Below are 27,873 nucleotides of genomic sequence, written 5' to 3' on the forward strand. Positions count from 1 at the left end.
TGAGCCGATTTCCAATAAGGGTGTGCCCAGCGGCTTGACTAGGGTGGGGCAGCGCCTTAAGCAATAAGCAGGTCATGTGGGGGTCATACAGGAGGTGGCGGGTGTAGCACAAAATGGAGTTAGTCCTGCTCTGCTTGTGTAGGGATAGGGGATTTTTGTTAAATTTCCTGGGTCCCACACTACCCACAATCATAACCTCTTATTAACCTGGTTTAAGGAGGCCCTCAAGGAATTTGCAGTCCAGTAGAGAGACACCACCCTCCAACCTATAAGAGAAGGGGAGAAAAGGCAGAAATTTGGTGAAAATGAAACTAATTCTTGCAAGGCTCCAAACTAGACTGTTGACCCAGTGGCATAGGTTCTGGATATAGAGTCCTGGTGCTTCTGTCAGGCCACTGGACAAGGGGGGGATTGAGGAGGGATGGGAAGCCTCTGTCTAGACTAAAGGAGATTGGAACATGCACACTCAGTTCGGACAGCCCCACCAGTCAGGGCTTCTCCAGTTTCTGCTATGTTAAAGACAAACAGAAGCAACTGAGCAGACATTGCCTTGTCCCATTTCAGGAGTTCCAAGAGAGGTTTTTAATGCAAAGTTCTAAGATTTAGAACCTTAGATGAGTCCTTTCATTGCTCAGTATTTCCACTTCCTCATCTCTAAGATGGGGAAGTTGAACTAGGTGTTGCCATTGTTCCTACTATGTCTCACATGCTTTATTCTAGCCTGTTTTTATGGTTTTCCCAAAGAGAGTATGAAGGCTCTGATGGCCATGCATGAAACGTCTAGTAGGATGACTTGACTTCTCTCAGCAGCTCTGCTGACTACAGGGAAATGTACTGAGATTATAAAACAACATCATTAACTAAAAAGGAATATCATTAACATTGGATGCCTTTATATTAATAATTACTTTTTTCATTATAGAAGTAATAGAGGTTAATTATAGGCATTTTAGAAAATACAGACTGTGAGGAAAGAGTTAACACAGCAGGTATGGTTGCTTGCTCTTTACATGTCTTTTTTTTTTTTTTCCCCCCAAAGGACTCATGATTAACTCTTGCAGCCCTTAAGAGTGTTCTCTGAAAAAAAAAAAAAAAAAAAGAGTGTTCTCTGTGTTAGTAGTTGATGGATTTGATATATATTCCTGGCCAATGGACCATACCATAAGTGCTTCTAAGGTTGCTTTGCACAAACATCAAGATCAATAACGTGTACCTAGTTTCATTGTTTGGGTTGAATTTTGATCACCATAGTTGGTGGCATACATAGCAGAATATACCTATGTGACCAGCCCCCAATAAAACCTTTAAACTCTGAGACAAATAAACTTCTCTGGCCAGACATTCTGTGGGACATTAACACATGTCCCAGAGTTAATGGCAAGATAAAAAGAGTACTCCCGTCTGGCCTCAGATAAGGAATATTTGGACCAGGAAAGACATTGCAAGTTTGTGTTGAATATCTCTGGAACTCATGTGTGCTTATCATTTTCCTGCCACTTTTGCTTTGTATCCTTTGCTATAATAAATCTCATTGAGTCCTGTGGGTCCTTCTGGTGAATCACTGAATAATACACAGATAAATATATAAAAATATATATGTTGATATATACAAATTAATCAAAATCCTTATACCTGGAGATAACTACTTGGCTAACTTTATTTTTTTTAAAGGTTTTAATTAATTAATTAATTAATTAATGATAGTCACAGAGAGAGAGAGAGAGAGGCAGAGCCATAGGCAGAGGGAGAAGCAGGCTCCATGCACCGGGAGCCCGACGTGGGATTCGATCCCGGGTCTCCAGGATCGCGCCCTGGGCCAAAGGCAGGCGCCAAACTGCTGCACCACCCAGGGATCCCTTTGGATAACTTTATTTTTTTATTTTTTAATTTTTTTGGATAACTTTATTTATTTTTTTTTAAAGATTTTATTTATTTATTCATGATAGTCAGAGAGAGAGAGAGAGGCAGAGACACAGGCAGAGGGAGAAGCAGGCTCCATGCACCGGGAGCCCGACGTGGGATTCGATCCCGGGTCTCCAGGATCGCGCCCTGGGCCAAAGGCAGGCGCCAAACCGCTGCACCACCCAGGGATCCCTGGATAACTTTATTTTTTTTATTTTTTTATTTATTTATGATAGTCACAGAGAGAGAGAGAGAAAGGCAGAGACACAGGCAGAGGGAGAAGCAGGCTCCATGCACCGGGAGCCTGACGTGGGATTCGATCCCGGGTCTCCAGGATCGCGCCCTGGGCCAAAGGCAGGCGCTAAACCACTGCGCCACCCAGGGATCCCCACCTGGATAACTTTAAAAACAAGTTTTTGACCAATCAAATCATCTCACAGAAGTCCTAAATTGTGGGAAGGCAAACAAAACTGCTAATTAAATGGTAAATTGTGTCATGGAGTGAAAATTAAAATTTATGGAAGCCTCGTGTTAGGACTTAGAATAATTTTATTGTGTTAAATGATTATCAAGATTTACTGAAGTTTGCTTTTGTAAAATAATAATGGTTTGATCTATGACTTAGCCCTTTATTTGGAATCCAACTTTTTTTTTTTATGGTGAAAAAATTTATATTTAGATTTATAGCCGGCTGGACTCAGTTTAGATGATCCCAATTTTGTTGGCAACATCCAAAGCATCATAGTCAGGAGCCAGTCGAACATATGCTTTCTTCTCTCCATCAGGCCTGCTCAAGGTGTTGACCTTGGCCACATCAATGTCATAGAGCTTCTTCACAGCCTGTTTGATCTGGTGCTTATTGGCCTTGACAACCACAACGAACACAAGTGTGTTGTCTTCTATTTTCTTCATGGCTGACTCAGTAGTTAAGGGGAACTTGATGATGGCAAAGTGATCAAGCTTGTTTCTCCTGGGGGCGCTCTTTCGAGGATTTTGGGCTGCCTTCGGAGACGCAGGGTCTTGGGTCGTCGGAATGTAGGTGACGTGCGGATCTTCTTTTTTTTTTTGTGACTGTGCACGCCTTTCAGCACCGCTTTCTTGGCTTTGGCTTCGGCTTTGGGAAGGGCAGAGGCTTCCTTCTTCCCTTTGGAGCCATCTTCGTGAAAGGTGGAATCCAACTTTTAATCCTGATTGGGTTCCTATAGGAAGAGACAGGACACTTTTTTTTTTTTTTTAAGATTTTATTTATTTATTCATGAGAGACAGAGAGAAAGAGAGAGAGAGAGAGAGAGAGGCAGGCAGAGGGAGAAGCAGGCTCCATGCAGGGAGCCCGAGGTGGGACTCGATCCCTGGTCTCCAGGATCACGCCCTGGGCTGAAGGTGGCTCTAAACCGCTGAGCCACCCGGGCTGCCCAAGACAGGACACTTTACAAGAAATGGCTTTATAATATCACCCAGGAACAGACAGTGAAAAGCAGAGACTATACTTGAGGGTCTGGGGGAAAAGAGGTGGGGGAGTGAATGAGACTAGCTACTCTTCCATGTACCCCTCATCCTGTAAGTCATCCTTCTTTGACAGTTTTCATGACCTTAGTAATAATAATAATTAATAATAATTACTACTAACACCTGTTGAGTACTTATTCTGAGCCAATTTCTTTTCTTTTTCTTTTTTTTAAGATTTCGTTTATTTATTCATGAGAGACACAGAGAGAGAGAGGCAGAGACACAGGCAGAGGGAGAAGCAGGGTCCACGCAGGGAACCCAATGTGGGACTCAATCCCAGGACTCCAGGATCACACCCTGGGCCAAAGGCAGATGCTCAACCGCTGAGCCACCCAGGTGTCCCTCTCTTCTAAGCACATATTTTCTCTTAATCTTCACAACAGTCTCTTCAGTAAATGTTACTATTTCTTCCTTTATACAAATGAAGATACCAAGGCGAAGTATAATTAAGTAGCTAGTTTATGAAACTAGTAAATGAGATGGTACTGGGACTTGAACCTGAACTCAGAAGGTCAATACTTTGTGTACCCTTATATTTATCCAAATGAGATGTCACTGATAAAAATGGGCTTTGGAGTTAGGTTTTGTATTAGGGTTTTCCAGGGAAACAAAACTAAAAGATACACACACACACACACACACACACACACACAGAGAGATTTATTTTAAAGAATTGGCTCACAGGATTGTGGGGGCTGACAAGTTTGGAATTTGCAGAGCAGGCTGGCAAGATAGAAATTCAGGGAAGAGTTGATGTTGTAGCCTTGTATTTAAAATCTGAAGGCTAAACACTTAGCCAGGTTTCTATTTCTGCAGTCATGAAGCAGACTTTATTCTTCAAGAAACCTAGTTTTTGCATTATGGAGGTAAAAAAAAAAAAGTCTATCGATTTAAATGTTAATCACACATACAATACAACCATCACAGTTCTGAGTTTTCTCTTTTGAAGAAAGAGGTGGATCTCAAAATGTGATTTGCTCACATTTGAGCCAGCTCCCTCCCAAGTTAAAAACCAGTCCCAGGAGCTGGCCATCCCCTTAGCCATAGCCATGCAAGTGTGGGGTTGGCCAGAAGAGGGCACTGCCTTCTACTTGTGTAACCATCTGCAAGGGAACCAGTAGGAGGGAAAAAAATGTTGACACCACTTTAAACTGTTATTTTTTACAGTCCCTGATTTAGCTTAGCATAGCCTTTGGTAAATAAATGCTGTGAGCTTTTAGTTGTACTGGGAGACCAAATAACCTCATTGACAATACTCACATTTTACGTTCAACAATGCAGGAAGACATGGAAGGATTGTGTCCTTTGGCCTTCCTAGTACATTATAACTGGTTCAGTCAGACAGAACCAAACCAGTTTTCTCTAGAGTAAGCCAACTCAGGCTGATGCAGGGGGAAGGAAAGAAAAAAGCTAGGGCATTTGGCACCTGAGAGAGAGAACTGGGAGGACCCCTGGGGCGGCTGAGGAATCTTTCAGCAAGATACAGAGGATGGGTTTGGGAAGTTACTTATTGTGTCTGGGTTTGAGAGAATAATATTGCAGGCCCCTTTGGCAATACAACTCTGTCTAGCTGCGCAGTTAATCTAGTCTCTGGATTCTTAATTGGGAATGGAAATCCACATAAGTATAGTTATTCTTTAGTTCTCATTAATAATTAAAAATCTCCCTTCCCTGCTTCCATTTTAATGACAACTTCCATTTGTGCAGCTTGAAATTTTGCAGAGGGCTTTTCCATCCTACAGCAAGTAATAGAGCCGGTACTAATTACTTCTTATTTACAGCTGAGGAAACACGGGGTAAGGGCTTTGCTCTGGCTCCCCTGTAATCCAAGCCTTAGAGGAGATCAGAAACCTGGGGCTTGGGATGCCTGAGTGGCTCAGATGTTGAGCATCTGCCTTTCGCTCAGGGCGTGATACTGGGATCCAGGATCGAATCCCACATGGGCTCCCTGCATGGAGCCTGCTTCTCCTTCTGCCTATGTCTCTTCCTCTCTGTGTCTCTTGTGAATAAATAAATAAAATCTTAAAAAAAAAAAGAAAAAGAAACCTGGGGCTTGATCTTAGCTTTGTGCTTTGTCCCCTATCAAAAATATATTCCTAACTCTCATTGACTGCTATTTCCTGGGTCCATTAAAGCTGAATGTATGCAAACACTGTGAGCTAGTGATTCCACTTGTAGGAACGTGTGCAACAGGAATGAGGGAATGAGCACCAATAGATAGGTGCAATACTATTCATACCAGCATAGCCAAAACAGAAAACAACCCCAAATCTCATCAACATAAACTGTGGCATATTTCTATCATGGAATACCATAGAGTAATCCGAGTAAGTGACCAAGATCTATACAAAATATGAAAAAACAGGCAAACACATAAAGTGTTAAGAGTCAGTTTAGTGCTTATATCTCAAGGACGAGTTACAGGGGTGGGGGGTGGGGCAGTGGTCCTCTAGGGTGCCTCCAACATTCTACTTTGTGACCTATGCAGTGGTTACCAGGGTAACATAGGTGTGTACACTTTGTACAAATTCACTAAGCTGTACATTTACAGTGCATGTGCTTTTCAGTATCTGTTACATTTCAAGAAAACAATTTTAAAATACGGATTTGTCTAAATAAATCACTTTGGATTTATAAGCAAACTTTAGAACTGCCCAAATGTAGCTTATCCCTGATTACAGCAGATTTGTTTGTTGCTTTGCTCTAACAGTGACCACATTACCATTCCCCAAAGAATTTCCAAAGCACAGAGAGAGAGAGAGAGAGAGAGAGAGCAGGTCAACAGCTGCCTTTGCATTTGTGCATGCAAGAATACATTTCAGGAGGGCTGCCCCCCAGGAAGTTCATTCCTTGCCTCCAATACTAAGAACATGTATTCTTTCTGTGTGTCCAAAAACTACAGAAAAGGAAACATAGAAAACGAAACATCCAAGCAGGATAAGCCAAACAGAAAATAGCTCATCGAAATGAAAAAGCTCCCTTTTTAATTTTATTTTTTATGGAATGTTTCACAAATTTGCATTCATCCTTACGCAGGGGCCATGCTAATCTTCTCTGTATCATTCCAATTTTTTTTTAGTAAATGTGCTGCCAAAACAACCATGACTGTCGCATTTTTAACACTAGCACTATTTTGCAGGAAAAACAAGAAACCTAACCCCTGCATGCTGGAGGTGCGGATGGCACCTCTGCAAGAGAGGGCATGGACCAGCAAACCAAAGCTGCTCAGAATTCCCTGGCAAGCCCTGGTGAAGTCATAAATGGAACCAGATTTCCTGTTTCCCAGGGTACTGTCTGCTTCTCATTAGCCATTATTGCTTCTTGCAGGACCATGGTGCTTGAAAATCTTAAAGGACAAGAGTACAACAACATATTAGATCAAGGGTTGGCAATCTTTGTCCATGGGCCAAGGACATTTGGTTCAGAGTTAAGCACATGCACGCACACCATACTCGCTCACTCTCTCTGCTGCTCTGGAGCACTTGTACCAGCCCTGCAGCTCTTGTAGCTTCTACCTCAGTGATTCACTGCTGTTTCAGTCCCACATTCTCTCCCAGGAGCAAAAGACTGAAAATCTTGAAAACTATTTTTTTAAAAGATTTTATTTGTTTATTCATGAGAGACACAGAGAGGCAGAGAGACAAGCAGAGGGAGAAGCAGGGAACCTGATGTGGGACTCAATCCTGGGACCCCGGGATCATGACCTGAGCCAAAGGCAGATGCTCAACCGCTGAGCCACTCAGGTGCCGCAAAAACCATTTTGATAGATAACCACTTTCATACTTTCTCCAACCAGATTGTGTTTGAAGGAGCTATTCCTCTTTCCTTCTTCCCAGTGGCTAGAGGGACACTAGGTACTTTTTGCACCTTTCCATGATATGGTGGAGTTATTAGAATTCATACCCATAGGCATGCTGGGAACACAACCACAGAATGACAGGGCAAGAGCAGAGGCCAGGACTGAGCTGAGGTGATGACTTTCCAGGGTCTGAAAGAGTCCAGAAGGTAGCAGAGATACTTTGGAGCGTGCATACCTGGAGCCTAGCGCCAGGACTTTTCTGGCAGTGGCAATCCTCAAAGCCAGGTAGATGGCACAAAGACATGTACACAAAGGAACTAATCGCAGCATTGTTGTTACAGAGAAAGATGAAAGGCAACTGAAGCACCCAGCAACAGACTGTGTTCGATTATATGGTAGCATTATATACCATGGATTATCATACAGTCATGAAAAAGAAGCCTGTTGTACATTAACTAACACAGAAGGTGGTCTATACTATAAAGTTAAATGATATGGGCAGGTTGGGGAAAACTCTATATAGCATAATTCCATTTCTGTATTTTAAAAATCCTGTGGGTGTGCACACAGTCTCACATCTACTAGGAAAAGATCTAGAAAGATACATACTGAACTATTCTCAGATTACCTCTGTAGAAGAGAATGCAAATAGAGAGGTAAGGGAAAACTTCCAGTTTTTGCCAAATTTGTGTCTATATTACTTGTTTAGACCAATAATAGCTCTTTGATAATTTAAAAAAACAATTGGGGCATCTGAGTGGCTGGGTCAATTAACTCTCCGGCTCTTGATTTTGGCTTAGGTCATGATCTTGGGGTAGTGAGATTGACTCCCAAGTCAGACTCTGTGCTGGGCGTGGAGCCTGCTTAAGATTCTCTCTCTCCCTCTGTCCCCCCACCCATGCTCTCCTTCTTTCTCTTTCCCTCTAAATTAGATTAATTAAATTTTTTTTCAGGATTTTTTTTAAGATTTTATTTATTCATGAGAGACACACACAGAGACAGAGGCAGAGAGCGAAGCAGGCCCATGCAGGGAGCCCGATGTGGGACTCGATCCCAAGACCCCAGGATCACACACCCTGAGCCGAAGGCAGAGGCTCAACCACTGAGCCACCGGGGCGTCCCTAGTTAATTAATTTTAAAAATAAAAAAGCAATTAGAAACCCCCAAGACTATGGGGATATAGTATGGAGGAGGCACATTTGATGTGGGTGATCAGCATGGCCAGAGGCTTCTGTGACTCAGGCCCAAGGGCAGGAAGTAGACTCTGTGAGAGTTGGAGAGAGGCTCCAAGCTCCTGATGATGCAGAACAGTTCCTTTTTTTTTTTTTTTTTCTGTTCTCTCTCTTTGGGGCCATGTACTTTTGGTTCTCATTGGGTCACTTCCAACCCTAGGCAGACCGAATGGAAAGGCCCCTCCCTAAGAAGAGCCAGGGAGGATGACTTGGGCCTACTTGGCCCTAAGCCTTAATTAGGAAGAAACCTCCTCTTTCCCTTGGTACCCATTTCCTTGGGACACTTTTCATGGGTATTTGTATCAGAGCAAAGGATCTCCAGAGGTTGAGGAAAACGGGACATAGCGCTTGGCAACATTCAGTACAGCTCTACTATTGCTCTCCACCCAGGCTCCACCTGAGAATTGCCTGGGGAGCTTTGAAAAAATAGAAACCTCTGGGGCACCTGGGTGGCTCAGTGGTTGAGTGCCTGCCTTGGCTCTGGTCATGACGCTGGGGCCCTGGGATCAAGTCCCACATCAGGCTCCCCTGGTCATGATGCTGGGGCCCTGGGATCAAGTCCCACATCAGGCTCCCCGCAAGGAGTCTCCTTTTCCCTCTGCCTATGTCTCTGGCTCTCTCATGAATAAATAAGTAAAATCTAAAAAAAAAAAAAAGCCTCAAATATAGATGTATACACTGAAATAGAGAATACAATTTTTTAAATGTTAGCAAATGACCAATGTTGGATAAAAATAGAATTTTTCATCCATTTTCAAAAGTGTGTAAATTGGTTAGGAGCCTTTTGAAAAGCAATTAGATGATATTAAGAGTCTAAAATACTTTCATATTATTTTGTCCAGTAATAAAACTTCTGGAAATTTCTCCTGGCAAAAAGCAAACTGGCTCAAATAAGGACAATTTATGTGAAGAATGATCTCATTATGTTTCTTTTTGTAATAGCTAAAAATCAGAAACAAACTAAATCTTCAATAAATGGCAGGTGAATGGTTAAATAGGTGTACTCCATGGAACGTTTTGTAACAAAATTGTAATGAAAATTTTTTTTAAACTTTATTTTCTATTCTTTTTAAAGATTTTACTTTTGAGGGGCATGTGGGTGGCTCAGTTGGTTAAGTATCTGCCTTTGGCTCAGGTCACGATCCCAGGGTCCTAGGATTGAGCCCTGCATCAGGCTGCTTGTTCAGTGGGGAACCTGCTTCTCTGTCTCCCTCTGTCCCTCCCCCCTGCTCATGCTGTATAGTGCACTCTCTCTCTCTCAAATAAATAAATAAAATCTTTCAAAAAAACCCTAAAGACTTCATCAAGAAACCCAGGACCCTGGGATCATGATCTGAGCCTAAGGCAGACACCTAACTGAGCCATCCAGATGCCCCATAATGCAAATTTGTAATAATAAGTTAAAAATGTACTAATGATGAACTTGTAACATTTCTTTGGACAAAAGTACTTTTTGTACTTACACAAAAGTTCATTTCAGAAGAAAGAATAAACATGTTCAGGCCTCATCCTAGTCAGGAAGCTCAAAGGATGGAGACTAGACATGAAAATTTGTTTCCTCAGATGATTATTTTTAAAAATTATTTATTTATTCATTCATGAGAGACACACACACACAGAGAGAGGCAGAGACACAGGCAGAGGGAGAAGTAGGCTCCACGCAGGGAGCCGGACACGAGACTCCATCCCAGGTCCCCAGAACCACATCCTGGACTGAAGGCAGCACCAAACCGCCGAGCCACTGGGGCCGCCCTCTGCAGATGATTCTAACTGAAGTCAAGGATGAGAGCACCATTGGCCCTGGGTCCAAATGAGAACTTCCCAGTTCAGGTGTGGCCCAGTCCAGCTCACCTGGATGGTACTAAACGGCTTGTGTTTTCCGGGCCTTATCCCTGACTAGAGATTGCCAGGTAGCAATCCCAGTAGGAGGCTAATCATAAATTTGAGATCATGGTCAAATAGCTCTCCATCTTACCACAATGAGCAGCAGGTAGAGTCATTAAAAGGTAGATGGGGATCCCTGGGTGGCGCAGCGGTTTAGCACCTGCCTTTGGCCCAGGGCGCAATCCTGGAGACCCAGGATCGAATCCCACGTCGGGCTCCCGGTGCATGGAGCCTGCTCCTCCCTCTGCCTATGTCTCTGCCTCTCTCTCTCTCTCTCTCTGTGACTATCATAAATAAATAAAAATTAAAAAAAAAAAGAGGTAGATGGTTGAAATAATCTAGGTAAGAGGCAAGCAAGGGCTTGAACTGGGTCAGCCCAGTAGTGGGAGGCATGCAGAGGCGGATTGTATACAACTGGACACCTGAACAAATAAGAGAAGCTAAAGTTGAAGCCAAACCCCAGAATGTATGTGGCCTGTTGAGGAGGTGATCCAGCCCTCCAGAGCCCCTGGTTGCAGGCCTGCCACTGTCAATCTCTACAGTCTTGCTGGCAGCAATAAAAGCCTAAAAGGTTTGCCACTAGGAGATTCTGTGTCTACCAGGCTCTTTAGAAGAAGGTGCTACAGCTGATTTGCTATTGGGCCAAAGTAAACAAATGAAAGTTGAATGGGAGAGAGCAGCTCAGGAAAAGCAAGCAGCAACAGGGGGTCCAACAGCAGACTATGATGATCCGTTTATGGCCCGACATTCTGAGAGCCTCAGAGTAACATCATGATGTGGCATGATTGATGGGGCACCGCAGAGCCCCCTGCTCATAAATGTCTTCATCTGGCTCTCTGTTGCCTGTAATTCCACTAGTTGGGTCAATTCCACTTGGGTTATTAAGCATTGTCCATTCATTGCTGCCCTCTTCTAAAACACAGACTCCTGAAAGGAATCACACTTTGATTCAACAATTTCCTGGAATTGGTTTATGATTTACTCATCCAATTAGAGTACATACTCTGTGCTTGGAATTGCAGTAGAAATTGGGATACTATGGAGGGATGACCCCATTAAAGTGACTAAGGAGACTCCGTTCAATTCAGAAGTATCTACTGAACACTTCCTGTCACCTAACAGGGAGCTGGTGCTGAGACAGGAGGAAAACAAAAAAATGTACAATGCTGTCACTTTCCTCAAGGAGCCATTAGCCTTGCAGGGGCGTGAGGGGGTGGACAAGCACACAACAGGCAGAAGAACAAGCGCTTATTAAACCACTGATATAATCAAGGGCCAACATGAAGAGTGGAGCTAAGGCCTTCATGTCAAAGAGTCTTTTCAGAAGCTTTCATGATTGAACCACACTACCCCCTTTTCATTAGGGAGCCTAGAAAAGAAGCTATTATAATCCCACTGTTTTCTAAATATTAACAAGGGTGTGACTTCCTGGTTCTGAGACCTCACCTTAGTTTCTACCCTACACGCTATAGATCTGGCTAGGCTGGGCACTACTGAAAGGGAGTTATTCATTAAGCATTGACAGGGTGCATAGGTATCCACCCACCTTCTCTGTCTATGTCCCCAATTCTGGCCATTTGCCATATCTTGGTGGTGGGCTGAGTGGTTTCACATGTACTAAATGCCCACAGATTGCATGATTTCTATTTATCATAGTCATGCTCACAAGGCATCCTTGTGAGAAAAGACTCACCAGCTCCTGGCTCCAGCTGTCTTAGGAAAGGGAGGATTGTGACAGACATCCAAGTAGGGTAAGGAAGCAAGATTTAGAAACAGAAGAACAGAGGTGCCTAGGTGGCTCAGGCAGTTAAGTATCCAACTCTTGATTTTGACTCAGGGTTGTGATATATCGAGCCCCATGTTGGGTTCCACCCTGGGTGTGGAGCCTGCTTAAGATTTTTTCTCTCTCTCAAAATAAATATTTAAGTAAACAGAAAGAAAGAAAGAAACAGGAGAATAAGTGTGGCTAAGAATCCAGGCAAGATCCGACAGGGTTGATATCACCAAGTCTTAAGGATCCTTTTCATGTAATTATGCATCTTTTTATGAAACAATCTGGTAAATTGTGTTATCCTGGAAGCACATGCCAAGTAGAGGTCCCCTGGGGCTAGATCAAAAGACAAGGAAGAATAAGGAATGTAGACTAATGCAAGAACAAATCAATATCTAGCCCAGAAGAGGGGCAGACTCATTGGCACCAGGGATTAGGAAAGACTGGAAGCAGAACTGGAAATCAAATCTGGAATTGCTAAGGAAGAGCAGACAAAACAAAATCTAAGGCCAGGCACTGAGGTGGCACAAACCTTGAGGGGGAGAGCACAGAGTAGGGTCCAAGTTGAAGAGGGGTGTTCAGAAGCAGGGGAGCCAATTAATGAGATGAAGGGAAACCTCTTCATTACAGTGGAATGCCAAAATGAGAGACATAGAAAATCATCATTAGATGCTAAAATTGATGGGCAAAAGTTTCATTAAAAATAGGATAATTACGTAAACAGGAAAAAAAAAAGAAAGGAAAAATAGGATAATTGCTGGGGTGCCTGGCTGACTCAGGAGGTGGAGCACATGAACCTTGACCTCAGGGTTGTGAGTTCAAGCTCCATGTTGGACATGGAGCCTACTTAAAAAAAAAATAAAAGGATATGCAATTGCACTACTAGGTATTTACCCAAAGATTACAAAAATACTAATTTGAGTACCTGGGTTGCTTGGTTGAGCATCCAATTCATGATTTCAGTTCAGATCATGATCTCATGGGATGTGGGATTAAGCCCTGTATTGGACTCCAAGCTCGGTGGGGTGTCTGCTTGAAGATTCTGTTCCACTGCGCTTCCCCCCTCTCCACCAACTCTCTCTCAAAATAAATAAATAACTTATTTATTTATTTTTTAAAATGATTTTATTTATTTATTCATGAGAGACACCCACACACACAGAGAGGCAGAGACACAGGCAGAGGGAGAAGCAGGCTCCATGCAGGGAGCCCGACGTGGGACTCGATCCCGGGTCTCCAGGATCACGCCCTGGGCAGAAGGCAGCGCTAAACTGCTGAGCCACCCGGGCTGCCCCCGACACATAAATAATTAAAAAAAAAAAAAAAAAAAAAAAAACTAGTTAGAAGGGATACATGAACTCTGATGCTTATAGCAGCATTATCTACAATAGCTAAGTTACAGAATGAGCCTAAATGTCCATCGACTGATGAATGGATAAAGAAGATGTATTGTGTGTGTGTGTGTGTTTGTGTGTATATAAAGGAATATATATATATGGAATATTACTCAGCCATTAAAAAGAATAAAATCTTGTCATTTTCAACAACATGGATGGAGCTAGAGTGCAGTACCCTAAACAAAATAAGTTAGAGAAAGACAAATACCATATGTTTTCACTCCTATGTGGAATTTAAGAAACAGAACAAACAATGATAGGGGGCAAAAAAAGAGAGAGGCAAACCAAAAAACAGACTCTTAACTCTAGGGAACAAACTGATGGTGACCAGAGGGGAAGTGGGTGGGGGATGGGTGAAAGAGTTGATGGGGATTAAGAATGCACTTGTGGTGAGCACCAGGTGATATATGGAATCACTGTATTATACACCTGAAACTAAAATAACACTGTATGTTAACTAACTGAAATTTAAATAATTACAGGGATGTAAAGTATGCCTCCCCCCAATTAGTTATTGAATGGGAACTATCATAACTCCACAGTTTCAGATACCACTATGTCAAGTCATCAGACCTAACATCACTATCTTGGTACACAATATCCCATATTGTGTGCCCCCAATTAGGGTGCCTGGAGAAGAGCACACTCTCAATCCTGTGATATTTCTGCCAAAAATGCATAACCTGAATCTAATCAGGAGGAAATATGAGACAAATCCAAATTGGAAGACATTCTACAAAATAACTGGCCTGTACTTTTTTAAAATGTTAGGGTCAAGAAACACAAAGAAAGGCTGAAACATGTCCCAGAATAAAGGAAAATAAACAGACCTGACAACGAAGTGCTGTGCACCATCTTGGATTTGATCCTGGACTCAGGGGAGGAAAGAAAATAAGGATGCTCTGGGGGCAATCAATGAAAGAGATAGTAGTATTGTATTAATGCTTAATTGCCTGATTGTGTAACTACATTGTTGTTATTAAGAGAATGCCTTTTTGGAAAATGAATATTGGAACAAATAGGGGCATTACATCTCCATCTTAAATGCGAGAGGAGAGTGGGAGAGAGAGTAATACAGCAAATAAGGCAAAAATGCAAACAAATGAATCAAAGGCTGTAGAAGTTCCTTGTACTGTTCTTGTAATTTTTCTGTAAAGTTGAAGTTATATCAAAATAAAAAAATCCTCCCCAAAGCAAAACAAAGCAAACAAACCTATGGGTGTGATGGGCAGCCAGGAGGCCTGTGCTTCCTGCTGGGGCAAGAGCCAGCCCCAAGAATGGCCATTCCAGGGCCTGCAGGAGGTAAGGGGTAGCCACTCTGCAGAGTAGGCTTAGCTAGCTGGAAAAAGTATTATGTAAATTCTGTCAGCGACTAGACCACAAGCTGGGGTGCAGTTCCTGGCAGGGCCACCCTGTCCTTACAGCAGAGAGGCCTTACAGCTGTTTTGTGTCAGATGATTCATAGATAACATGCAACGGAGAAGAATCATTGGCAAATGTGTGAACTGTGCTCGGATTTCATCTTTTCATAAAAAGAATTGTTGTTCAAGTCTCCTACTTTTGTTACAGCCCATCAAGAAATAGAGATGTGTTTGCATTTTTGTAAGGAGGCCTGAGTTTTTAAAATCTGGTAAAAGAGTTTAAGGTTCAAGGATTTTAAGTTAAAATCAAGGTTTTCCCATTTACTAAGAGTAGTAATTAAGGCATAAACTTACCCAATTCCTTTCCAAAGAGAAACATACATTTAAACATAATTCATTTATATCTCTTTTATACAGCCATTATTCAATGCTTGGCCTTTTGCCATGGCTCTAGAGCACAGTGATTTTTCTGTCATTTCTTTTTTTGGTGGAAGATTCTAAGAATCTCTGAATTGCTAATTATAGGATTTCCTCTGGTTTGTCCCCGGAAGCTTAACACCCTCCCTGCCCCCCCAGCAAATGCCCCACAAATCAAAGACCAATTCTCTGAAAGTAAGACAGGCTCCGTAGGTGGATATCCACTGCCTTTTCTCAAAGTAACAGGTAGCCACTCTGCGCTCCCTTCAAAATCGATCCCTCTAAGTTCTTCCTAACTTCTCATTTCTATGTCCTTTGCTGTGCCTGGAAAGAGGCCAAGAGTGACAGCAGTTTGGAGTGGAACAAACCAGAATTCACCTTCCCTCTCCCTTTGCCCACCTGTGGGCAGTGTTTCTAACTCCCATCCTGGCTCACTCCAGACAGCTGGGGAGCAGTACCTGGCCAAAATTAGAGGAGGCGCTGCCCCCCTCCTCCCGCCCCAGGAAGGCCTGGAAAGCACGACTCACTAGAGCTAGGCTGAGTCATCAGGGTGTGGAGGCTGTTGGGCCGCATTCTTGCAACATAACAAACAGAGTACAGGCAGAGAACATCTAGATTGTGGACTCTGTAAAACTTTTTCAAGGCCAGTTCACAAAGGCATTCAGTAGCTCTGTGAGTGTGAAATAAAAGGCGAAAAGAGAGAGAGAAAAAAAAAAAGAAATAAAAGGCGAGCAGAACCAAAGCCCCAGATGCAGGCCAGTTAGAACTACACCACGTCAGGTTAGTCAGTGACTGCCGGGGACAGCAGAGGAAGAGGCCTCTTCCGGGGCCTGCAGGTCCTGGCAGATGGAGGGCTCGAACCTGAGCCGAGTCTCTTGCGAGCCTCTGGTCTTCAGGTTTAACTACTCCTCGTCTTGCACACCTAGCTGGATAGAGTCTTTACCAAAGCCAAACGGAGCCCTTCATACCCCTGAAAACCAGGCAGAGAGGAGGAGTGTTTGAAACTGAGATCCGTTTGCGGGCATGATTGCTTCAGGGCTCTGAACGGGGAGACGAAGTTCCATCTTGGGGGGCGACAGCAGCGGAGAGGCAGGTGTGCTGGGACGGGAAGGCTCACGCTGACAAGCTGAGGCAGGTTTACCTTAACTCTCCTCGTCGCTCAGACCATTTCTTTCAGGCAGTGGTCCAAAGGTAGACACCTGGCCCTGAGACCAAACTACGTGTTCAACCTTATGAGTAAATGTTTCTGATAGACCAAATGGTGGGAGCCGGCAAGGAGCAAAGAAGGTCCAGACGGATGCACTGGGTGGTGGCCACACCCTACATCCCCAAGCGGACGTCTTAAACCTGACATTTAACGAGCTATGAGACATTTGTTTTCACTCTCACCATCAAAGTATTGGGAGACAGACGCTTTCTGCCTTTTTGCCTTTGGCTGTTTTTCTCCTGTTTCCTGAGCTGGGCTGAGGGGAGACAGAGAAGAAAAGAAAGGAGAAACCCAGGAAGATGAGATACCCATTCTTTGACAAATGTCTGTTCTGCTCCTGTGCTTAGGGGGGCCTGGGCCTCACATTCTGGTCATTGTCTCTCTAAGGATGGCCAGGGACGCCTGGGTGGTTCAGTGGTTGAGCATCTGCCGTTGGCTCAGGTCGTGATCCCGGGGTCCTGGGATCGAGTTCCGCATTAGGCTCCCCACAAGGGAGTCCCTCCGCCTATGTCTCTGCCTCTCTCTCTGTGTTTCTCATGAATAAATAAATAAAATCTTTAAAAAGTAAATAAAATAGAACGAGTACAGCCAGCTCCTCCATTGTGTTAAATGTCTCTGTCTGGGGCCTGTGTGCAGGCTTGCACATGTGTCACTGGCAGCAAGGAGGGCAGGTGTGGGTGTGGACAGACAGATCCAAGTCCATCTTTGCCTCTGGAAGAACAAGTTAAGAGGTGCCCCTTTCTCAAGGCAATCACACCCCCTCTCAGTCCAGTATATTTTACCACATTATGGGACACAGAAGAGATGAGAACTAGCATTTATTGGGGGCTGGTTACATGTGCTGACACTTTTGTTATGTTCTCCCAACAGCTCTGAGGCAGGTGACATAATACCCATTTTACAGATGAGGAAACTGGGGCCGTGACTTTGATAGCGTACTAGCTACCAGACCTTAGGTAAGTGGCGGAGTTACCATTGAAGCCCAGGTTGGTATGTACAAATGCCCAAATACTTTCCATCGTGCGTACTGTCCTCTGTCATCCCTGGTCCCCCCATGCTTCTTAAATCTTTCATGATTTGTCAGAGACTTCCGGGAATGATTGTCAGGCCATGATTTAGCTTCCGTCTTTTAAATATATTTTATTTGAATTTTATTTTTAAAATATAGTTGGTCTAAATAAATAAAATTAAAATAAAATATAGTTGGTCTTTGAACAACATGGGCTTGTGCTGTGCAGGTCCACTTATTCACAGATTTTTTCCCCAAGAAATACAGTACAGTACTATAAATGCATTTTCCTTATGATTTCAATGACATTTTCTTTTCTCTAGCATACTTTATGGTAAGAATACAGTACATAATATATATATAACACACTAAATATGTTAACTGACTTGATATTATCAGTAAGGCTTTCAGTCAACAGTAAGCTATTAGTGGTTAAGTTTTTAGGAGTCAAACTTGTGGTCAGATTTTGGACTGTGTGCAGGTCAACGACTATGGATTTCATTTAAAAAATACATTTAGGGATGCCTGGGTGGCTCAGCGGTTGAGCACCTACCTTTGGCCCAGGGCATGATCCTGGAGTCCTGGGATCAAGTCCCACATTGAGCTCCCTGCATGGAGCCTGCTTCTCCCCCTGCCTGTGTATATGCCTCTCTCTGTGTTTCTCATGAATAAATAAATAAAATCTTATAAAAATAAAAATACATTTAAACTATTTTTAAAAACTATAATGAAAAACACAACAGATGGCACCTGGGTGGCTCAGTTAAGCATCCAACTCTTGATTTTGGTTTAGGTCATGAGATCAAGTCCTGCTTCTGGCTCTGTGATCAGTGAAGAGTCTACTTGGGATTCTCTCACTCCCTCTCCCTCTGTACCTCACCCTGCTCACGTGCACACACACTCTCTCTCTCTCTCTCAAATAAATAAATAAATCCTTTTAAAAATGATTTTATTTATTTATTCATGAGAGACACACAGAGAGGCAGAGACATAGGCAGAGACAAAAGCAGGCTCCATGCAGGGAGGGAGCCTGATGCAGACTCAATCCTGGGACTGCAGGATCACGCCCTGGGCCGAAGACAGGCACTCAACCACTGAGCCACTTAGGTGTACCATAAATCCTTTTTTTTTTTTTAGAGTAACAAACAAACACATAAATATATGCAGGGTACCTGTGAGACTCAGTTGGTACAGCCTGCAACTCTTGATTTCAGGGTTGTGAATTCAAGCCCCACATTGGGAGTGGAGCCTATGTTAAAACAAATAAACAAACAAACAAACAAAAAACATGTTAGCTAGCTAGCAAATTCTAACACATAACACAATAGAAACAATGGCACATAAATTTCTGCTGACAGGTTTTTGAACTAATCGAGTCTTCCCTTCTTTTCTCTCTCTTTCTCTTTCTCTTTTGGCTAATAGAGATTTGAAGTATAATTTGCCTACAGTAAAATGCACAATTCTTAAGTGTACAGCTCCTAAATTTTTGCACATATGTATTCCATAAGATCACTAAGCATATCAAGGTTTACACAATGTCCAGCACTCCAGAAAGTTCTCTTTGCCCCTTTCAAGTCATGAGCCCTTGCCACCCATCACTAATCGGACTCTATTACCATACCCTAGTTAGTCATAGGCCATTGATTAGGAAGTTTATGGGAGTGTACTGGCCTTTTATATCTGTTCCAAGAATGCAGTGCTCAGTCAACACGAGGCTCAGAAACATGTCCCTGTTAGGCCTCAGTAGGCTTTCATAACTGAATACATAACCTGTTAGATGGTTCTACTGTTTATAAAAAGTGTTGGGTAGGGATCCCTGGGTGGCGCAGTGGTTTAGCGCCTGCCTTTGGCCCAGGGCGGGATCCTGGAGACCCGGGATCGAATCCCACGTCGGGCTCCCGGTGCATGGAGCCTGCTTCTCCCTCTGCCTATGTGTCTGCCTCTCTCTCTCTCTCTCTGTGACTATCATAAATAAATAAAAATTAAAAAAAAGAACTTAAAAAAAAAGTGTTGGGTATTTCATGTCTGACTTTCACATCTAGGAAAATAAATTCAACAATCTTGATAATTTGATTTAGAAATTTAAAAATGTTCTGGTATTCCTTTCTCAAACCTCTGGATTTGTTTATACAATAGATGACAAAGTAAGCTGATTTAAAAAATATATATGTATTTGTTTACTCTCTGCAACTAAAATACAGACACAGACAAATGCCAAGCTTGATCTCAAGATTGCAATAGGTTGATTGCAATAGTATAGGTTATACCTATACTAATTATTCTAAATTTTGGTATCCATCAAAACAGTAATTTTCCCTCATATATTAACTTTATAAGTAAGTGCTAAATAAACTTTAACTTAAAAATGGGGGTGCCATTTTTAAATTTAAAAAAATGGGGTGCCTGGTTGGCTCAGTCAGTAGAGCATCTGAGTCTTGATCTCAGGGTCCTAAGTTTGAGCCCCATGTTGAGCTGGAACCTACTTTAAAAAATATAATGAAGTGAAATCTTTTTAAAAATGTATACAAAAAATAAACTTAAAAATGTATACAAATAAATTATTTTATAAATTTTTTTTAATTTTTATTTATTTATGATAGTCACAGAGAGAGAGAGAGAGAGAGAGAGAGGCAGAGACACAGGCAGAGGGAGAAGCAGGCTCCATGCACTGGGAGCCCGACGTGGGATTCGATGATTCGATCCCGGGTCTCCAGGATCGCGCCCCGGGCCAAAGGCAGGTGCCAAACCGCTGCGCCACCCAGGGATCCCCATTATTTTTAAGTTATGGTTCATATAACGTTTGTCTGAAGAAGTTATATTAATAAAATGTTTGCAATCCACATCCTAGGACATAATTTGTCTGGGTATAGGGAGTTGGCCCTTGGAGAAGTTATATTTTTTTCTTCCTGATGTACGATTTACTTCAGGCCTACATTCTTCTGGACTGCCTGGGGTTTTTTTTCTATTCAGTTGGAAGCACTTTCTTTATTTGTGAAAGCAATGGAAACAAAGTGGTTAACACTCCACCACCTTCCCCAAGAGAGGCCTACCTGTTCCCTTCCTTTGTAAAACTGGTTTTAGAAAGCTCCTTTTTTTAGTATGTGTGTGTGTGTGCGCGCGTGTATTATTAACAGTGATGAGGATTGTAATTCTTGCTCCCTGTGGGTAAAAATTACTTTTCTATTGTTCAAGAAAAAGACCATTTTCAAAAATCATTTCCTGAGAAAAAGTGGGGGTAGGAAGGCCTCGGCGTGAGGGCAGTGAGTCATTAGAAGGCAGCTTGGAAAGAACACGGGCCTGTGGGCGTGAGCTGAAGCCTTGCTTAATCCTCACAGGACTCACATAAGTGAGCAGAATGGTATGTCAGGCCCTTCCAACCAGAGAAAAGGACCTAGTGAGAGGTCCAGACCCAGTGGAGGTCTGGGATGGTGGTCAGCTGGGGGCTGTTAGAGGTACAGGTAGAAGGCAAACAGGTCCTAGGACATTGGCTGGGACCACTTAGCTGCTAGAAAAGTGAGGTCCAGAAAGTTACTTGGACTGTCTGAAGTTGAACTTAAGGCAGGACCAACTTGGGTAACACACACCACAGGCATATGGCACAGGGACGGGACCTGGTCCATGCAAAGAAGGGCAACTCTGGTTGGCATGGGGGCCTGAGCCTTTGAGAAGAATCCCTGGGGTCTCAACGTGAGCTAGTTTCAAACAACTGCAGAACAGACAGCCGAAGGGCAACCAAGAAGCCCTAACCAGAGCAAAAAGTGAGTAGTTTCTTGAAGAGTCTGCACAGCCCACAATCAGGCATCTAGAGCAACCCAATTCTGCTCTTGTCTAAAATTGGAAATTATTGGGAGCCGGGGTGGCTCAGAGGTTGGACGTCTGCCTTTGGCTCAGGGTGTGATCCCAGAGTCCCGGGATTGGGCTCCCAGCGTAGAGCCCGCTTCTCCCTCTCCTGTGTCTCTGCCTCTCTCTCTCTCTCTCTCTCTCTCTCTCTCTCTGTGTATCATAAAAAAAATAAATAAAATATTTTAAAAAATTGGAGATTACGACTCTAGCATCCAACCCTGAGGCAGTGGATGAGTAGGAGGATGATTTTCTAGATAAAACCTAGACCAGCAAGTCTCACCAGAACTTCTAGAAAGGAATTAGGGATGTGGGGATGTGAGATGCCTGGTCCCACTCACCCCAAAGGATGACATCACCAGCGACTTACTCTAAGTTTCGTTGTGGTTAACTGCCCAGTCATTTGCAGACTTTCTTATTTTCTATTTCTCAGTAATTAGCAGTACATTGCCATGATTAAGAGTGATCAAGATATCAGACTGCCTGGCTTCATACTACAACTTTACCACTTACTAATTGTGTGAACTTGGTTTTTAAGTGTCCTCAAGTTTCTAATACTTTATCTGTGATGTTGGAATAATGATAGGACCTTCATGAGGTAAATATGATTGCATAAAATCACACTGTCAAGAAATCCCTTGGCACAAGATGGGGGTTCAATAGGGGGTTCAATAGATATTTGGCTGGGGTGATGGTGAGAGTGGAAATATAGCAACAGGACAAACCAAGCAGCAGTCATGGACTCATCTCAGGGGTGGGAGAGTAGAAGATAGGGAGGTCGTGCCCTGCAAGCTTGGGTGCCAATGGAATCTGACAGGAAGAGCTTCCTACTATGTTTAATCTCTGGGCTCCTCACCATGCAAGTCGGTTCCCGTAAGCCCACCGACAGCTTTGGAAGTCCTCCCTTACTTCAGGTCTTCTTTGCACTCGAGCCATCTCAGTGGATTCTTTTGCCTGCTGGGACCCTGACTGATCCTGTAGCTGATGGTGGTTGCGTGTATTTCCATCTGTCTTTTGTGCTGGTCCTCAAACCAGCCCCCTCACCCAACTTCCCCCCCTTAACAGCATTTCTCCAAGAACCTGAGTGTGACTTTCACTCAACCCTGACTGGTTTTTCCCTCCCTCTGAGCTCCCCCCCAATGCTAGTCTCCACATCCTGAGACTCTTACCCTACAAAACCTTTCATGCTTTCCCCTTCTTTCTCTTTCTAGTTAGATCCTTCTTACTGCCCACTTGGACTATGACAAGAGCATCCCAACTAGATTTCCAGCCTCCAGGATCCTCCCCTGCATCCATAATTCAGCCTATGATTTGTCCCCAGATAAATCTTAAAACTAGGGCTTTCAAACTTTTTTGGCTATGACACACAGTAAGAAATATATTTTACTTCATAACCCAGTACCCACATACAAAACTTACAAAGCAATACTACACTCCAGCATTTTTTAATTTATGACCCAAGAAATTGACTTTGTGACCCACTAATGGGTCATACCCCACAGTTTGAAAACACAGCCCAAACAGTTTCAATTATGTCATCATCCCAGTGAAAGCTTTCAATAGTCCCCATCATTGACTGAATTTACTATAAGTTTTAACCTGGCATTAAGCAATGCTATAGGTGACCTCAATGTCTAAACATTTCTCACTCTACCTCCATTTATGTCACTTAACCTCTCCGGTCCTTGATAGTCTAATATATAGAATGGAAACAAAAATGTCTTCCCAGCCTGACGGCCAGGGGTAGACCAGATGACCCATTCAGTTTCCTCTCTAAGAGCTGAGTCTGGGATTGTAAGTGCACAGTAGCCAGTAACCAGACATGTCTCCTCTCTGGTCTCCACTCTTCCACCTCTGCATATGTCTTTGTTTATGTTGTTCCCTTCGGTCATCTTTCTCCATCTCCCTCTGCCTTCCTCTGCTGAAATCCCATCAAAGTTCAGCAAGAGCAAAGGACACAAAAAGGAAAGGCCAGAACATATTCAAGGAATGCAATTAGTCCGCTAAGGGTGGAGCCACTAAGGCCGCTATGTTATGCACTGGTGGGAAGAAGGATAAAACTAATACGGTGGCCAAGGCTAGCCCATGCCAAGCTGAGACCTTCAGGCTGAAATTTGTTATTCTTTTAGACTTTTTTTAATTTAAATTTGATGTATTAACATATAGTGCATTATTAGTTTCAAAGGTAGAGTTCAGTGATTCATCAGTCGTATATAACACCCAGTGCTCATTATAACATATGCCCTCTTAAACTCTATCATCCAGTAACCTATCCCACATCAGGCTGAGGTCTTATCTGAATTTAGAGGCCATGGAAGTCATTAATGGTTTCAGAGTAGGTGTGACATGATCAAAGGTAAGAGATTATTTCTTTTTTTTTTTTTTTAAGATTTTATTTATTTATTCATGAGAGACACACAGAGAGAGGCAGAGACACAGGCAGAGGGAGAAGCAGGCTCCATGCAAGGAGCCCGACGTGGGACTCGATCCCGGGACTCCAGGATCATGCCCCGGGCCAAAGGCAGACGCTCAACTGCTGAGCCACCCAGGTGCCCTAAGAGATTATTTCAATAGTAAAACTGACATAGCCTGGATGTATTAGGATAGGACAGGTGGTATCAGGATGGGATAGACCAGGGATGGATCTGAGAGATCCAGACAGATAGCATCTAGGAGATCAGCTTTGGCCACAGATAAGCATCCTGGAGAGCAGAAGGAACATAGAGTGTCAAGGTACAAGGAGCAGACTGAGGAAAGGGCCAAGAAGATGCCTAGCTTCTGCTGGCTCTGGTAGCACACTGCAGAGACACAGTCAGGGACTGGGACTCAGGGGCAGGTGGCCAGTCCCTGAGACGGCTGGTGACAGCAAAGCTTCTGGCATAAAAGAAAAGGAACCACCTTTTACTCAGGTCCTGTTTGTGACCGTTCCTCTGTCAAGCACCTTCACACTTGTCTCTGTGACTCCAAAGCTTGAAGTCTGAAAGACATCAAACTGTTGTCAAAGTCTCTGAGGACAAGAAGCAAATACTTTCTTCTCTGGGGACCTAGTGCAATGCTCACTAAGTCTAGATAAATATTCGTTGGTTTGAATTAAAAAGGGATTATTTGTTCCTATCACCCCCTAAGATATCACTGCTTGCTTGTCTGTCTTCACTGGGGATTCTTGGTGTTCTGGGCCTTACACTGTTTACCTGAATGCCTGTATACCAAAGCTCGGGGGCTAACTATATTGATACTTTGAATTCATTAACCTCAGTGTATTTCTAGATGAAAGGTTTGAGGTGCAGCTTCAGTGACTGATGATGTGTAAACAGCCAAGGGAGAAATGAGGGCTACTATTGTCTTTCATCCCAAAGGCCTTGGGGATAGTGAAAGCTCAGCTCTGTGGCCAAACATAAACTATAAATCCTTATGAGATTTGTTTCCCCCACACACAGACGGAGAAACCAGGACTATTATTATTTCTCTTTTCATGTGCTCTCTTCCAGATACGCCATAAACATCTTGGTCTCCCCACCACCACCCAAGGTGCTCTGCAGATGGGTGGAACCATTCAAGGAGCCCCGGGTGTTAGGAGGAAGCTGAGTCTCATGCTGCTGGATCTGTGTGGACCCCACTGTCATTCTGGCAGCCCCAGCACAGGTGGGAGAAGTTGCCTGTGGTCACGGCGCTCCTGGGGGCAAACAGGGCTATGTGTGCCTGCCAGGAAGAGGCTGTAGAACGATTTCTCTTGGTAAGCTCTCCATAAACCTGTATTATTCAGAATATACAGCTCCTACTTATTCAGTCCACACTTACCTAAAGCCCCTTTGCTAGCAGGAAAGCAGAGGGAAGGCAGATCCATGGCACTTTTGAGGCTCCAGGTGTACTTTAAAAATGGGCACGTGACTAAACAAGATTTTAAAATCATAGTATATTTTATAGTTTGTGTATTTATTTACTTGTTTGTTCTTTTAAAATTAGAGTTATATAAAGAACATTGTCCTTTTTTTCTCTCCTGAAAGCACAACTTTGTGTCTGAATTCATAACTTCACTTGCAGACAGCACAAAAGGTCAAATTGAAGGCTCTTTATGAATATGGGACCTGGATCTCTTGCCCTCAATCCCACCCTCGAGTGCCCTTTGTCCTCTACCAGGCCCTAATGTGCAAAGGACTGAATTGCAAGTCCTCCTGGCTTTGACCAAAGCCACACTATCCACTGCTTCCCTTCAACTACAGAGGCTCCCTCTGACTTCAAATTGAGACTGGAGCTTTGATCTACCTGAGGGGCTACACCCAGATTCAAGACTCCATACTTGTCTGAAGCAAGTTGCCTGGGTGGTGAGAGCCTCTACTGCCAACTCAGCCAATAAACTGTGCTTCTTGGCTTCAGTTCCATCTATGATTTCCCCACATGCACTAAAATTGTGAGAACGCCCTATTTCTAAATGCTGGGACACGCTTACCTGTAGCAGCAGGAAAGGAAGGGATTTCCCCAGAGAGACTAGTTTGCTTGGGCACATAAGAAACAACTCTAAACCCACTGAGCTAGGACTAGGAGGTGCCCTGATGTCCAAACACAAAAGCACATGATTTGATTTCCACTGTGATAATATGGGGAACTGCCAGCACCCTCTTTTGAAAAACAGCCGAAGAGACCTCACCCAAAACATTAGGGCATATGCTTTACAGGATACCAGCTTTAGGGAACAGGGGTCAAGGGACCCATTTTTTTGGACTCTGCTTCTTCATCAGCTTTAGGGGGACTGACACTGGAAGCTTCTGCAAAGCCAATTGACTTATGAGTCAAAACCTTGCTGGGTTTTCCTTACTCAGATTTTTCCTCTAAGAATTTCATACCTGTTTCAAAAGATTAAAGGACTTAGCCTCGACCATACAATCCCCGTAAAGAACAGGGGTTCCATCCCTTCTTGAAGTGGGAAATCGGAAGTCCTAGGGCCTGTTTCGTGTCCCTGAGATGCTAATTCCTACCCCAGAGTTCACTGATGTTTGACATATAAAGAGGTGGTGAGAAATGGGGAGTGACACTGCCTACAAAACTCAGCAGCCTGTGAATTACTGATGTGTAAAAGTGCCTACACTTCAGAAAAAGCAGATAAGCAGATGAGAAAGAGCAGAGGGAATAACATAGAATTTATAATATCATGAAAGGAATAAAAATATTTCTTCATATCAATCTCATCTTAATTATAAAGAGGCACAAATGACGATGTTGCTGTCGCGACTCTTTTTTGGCAAACAGCTATATAATTTTGTTTCCTCATAGGCTATGGCAAAGGGAAAACATTTTTAAAAATTGTTTTAATCTCAAGGGGAAGGAAAAGACACGGTGGAAGGAATACTTTTTGCCCAGACCTGATCACACTTATGTTTTAAAAAGCAGTGCACCTCTAAAGCGTACTTATTCTAGAAAGCTTCTGCAGACCGTATCAATGCTAGAAAACAGAGGTGGTTACTTTGTAATTATCTTGGGTGTTAGTTCTTGAAGGAAGAGAAAATTATAAAGCAAGTAACAACTCCATCACTCATGATTGGCCTTCAGAAATCCTCATATGACTTTTAGTGTGTATTTCTAAAGGAAATCATGACTTCTCTTTCTTTGCTATAAGAGTGAAAATTCTGGTAGAATTTTTTGTTGTTGTTGTTTTTGTTTTTGTTTTTTTGTAGAACTTTTATATGAATTGTGGTGAATTCATCGATTGCCAGCTAAAAATGATTTTCTCCATCCCCTACCACCAAGAACAGTAGCCCTAGTGACCCCTTCCTTCACGTCTAAGAAAAAGCAATGTCATTCAGCCATTCATTCACTTGATTTATTGTGTATTTATTCAGTGCCTGGTGTTTTACTAGGTGATGGGGATAAAATAGTGACCAAAAAAGCCTTGGACTAGCGGAAAGGATCACACCAATAAACGTAAAATTACAGTCTGGAATAAGTGTCTGTTCTTTCCAAGGACTCCTCTTTGTTCTTCTTCTTTTTTTTATAAATTTTTACTTATTTATGATAGTCACACACAGAGAGAGAGAGGCAGAGACACAGGCAGAGGGAGAAGCAGGCTCCATGCACCGGGAGCCCGACGTGGGATTCGATCCCGGGTCTCCAGGATCGCGCCCTGGGCCAAAGGCAGGCGCCAAACCGCTGCGCCACCCAGGGATCCCTCCTCTTTGTTCTTAATACATCTCTTCTTGCTTCCGGGGCATACCTGCTGCATCCCCTCCCCAGCTTCCATCTCCGGTTCCCCTGATCTTTCCCATCCATCAGCAACACGCTTTGGTTTGCTCCCTTCACCCTGCATCCAAAACCTTGCCAGAATAGGTTTATATACCTCACCTTCTTTTAAGCCACCAAACTACGTAAGTTGGTTCCCACCCAACCCATACTTTCAAAAATGCTCTCTCAAGCCTGAGGACAAGGATCTCCCCATTACCCAATCCACCCTGCAACCTCATCATTGCTCTGGACTCTCTCTGCAGCGTCTAACACCCCTGACCACCTCACCTCCATCTGCTAATGTTCTTTCCCTGCCAGACAGTGCTGTCTTCTTT

General features: G+C 43.3%; 1 protein-coding gene, 1 long non-coding RNA gene and 1 other non-coding gene across 3 annotated transcripts; 1 reads left to right on the plus strand and 2 right to left on the minus strand.

Annotated features, from left to right (window-relative positions):
• Positions 1 to 2,491: 2,491 nt before the first annotated feature.
• On the minus strand, positions 2,492 to 12,125 carry LOC125755568 (60S ribosomal protein L23a-like). The gene is made up of 2 exons (XM_049113202.1): positions 12,017 to 12,125; positions 2,492 to 3,101 (listed from the first exon to the last, which is right to left on the minus strand). The coding sequence occupies exons 1-2, from the start codon at positions 12,063 to 12,065 to the stop codon at positions 2,605 to 2,607; spliced, it is 546 nt and encodes a 181-aa protein (XP_048969159.1). The 5' UTR covers positions 12,066 to 12,125; the 3' UTR covers positions 2,492 to 2,604.
• Positions 6,401 to 6,506, minus strand: LOC112658111 (U6 spliceosomal RNA). Its single transcript, XR_003135516.1, has one exon. It is a non-coding gene; the product is annotated as a U6 spliceosomal RNA (small nuclear RNA).
• Positions 12,126 to 12,161: 36 nt separating the features above from the next.
• LOC112657425 (uncharacterized) lies at positions 12,162 to 27,263 on the plus strand. Its single transcript, XR_007412352.1, has 4 exons — positions 12,162 to 16,800; positions 17,347 to 17,432; positions 24,814 to 25,058; positions 26,995 to 27,263. It is a non-coding gene; the product is annotated as an uncharacterized LOC112657425 (long non-coding RNA).
• Positions 27,264 to 27,873: the final 610 nt, after the last annotated feature.

Source organism: Canis lupus, chromosome 8 (genome assembly GCF_003254725.2).
Source record: "Canis lupus dingo isolate Sandy chromosome 8, ASM325472v2, whole genome shotgun sequence".
In the NCBI taxonomy this organism is placed as follows: domain Eukaryota; kingdom Metazoa; phylum Chordata; class Mammalia; order Carnivora; family Canidae; genus Canis; species Canis lupus.

What these genes read in the sequence shown, in the direction of transcription:
- LOC125755568 (XM_049113202.1), bottom strand. Translation starts at nt 12,065, where the DNA reads ATGTCTGTCACAATCCTCCCTTTCCTAAGACAGCTGGAGCCAGGAGCT. An exon ending in ACAGCTGGAGCCAGGAGCTG is followed by an intron (nt 3,102 to 12,016) that starts GTGAGTCTTTTC and finishes CTCTTCCTATAG; the next exon opens with GAACCCAATCAGGATTAAAA.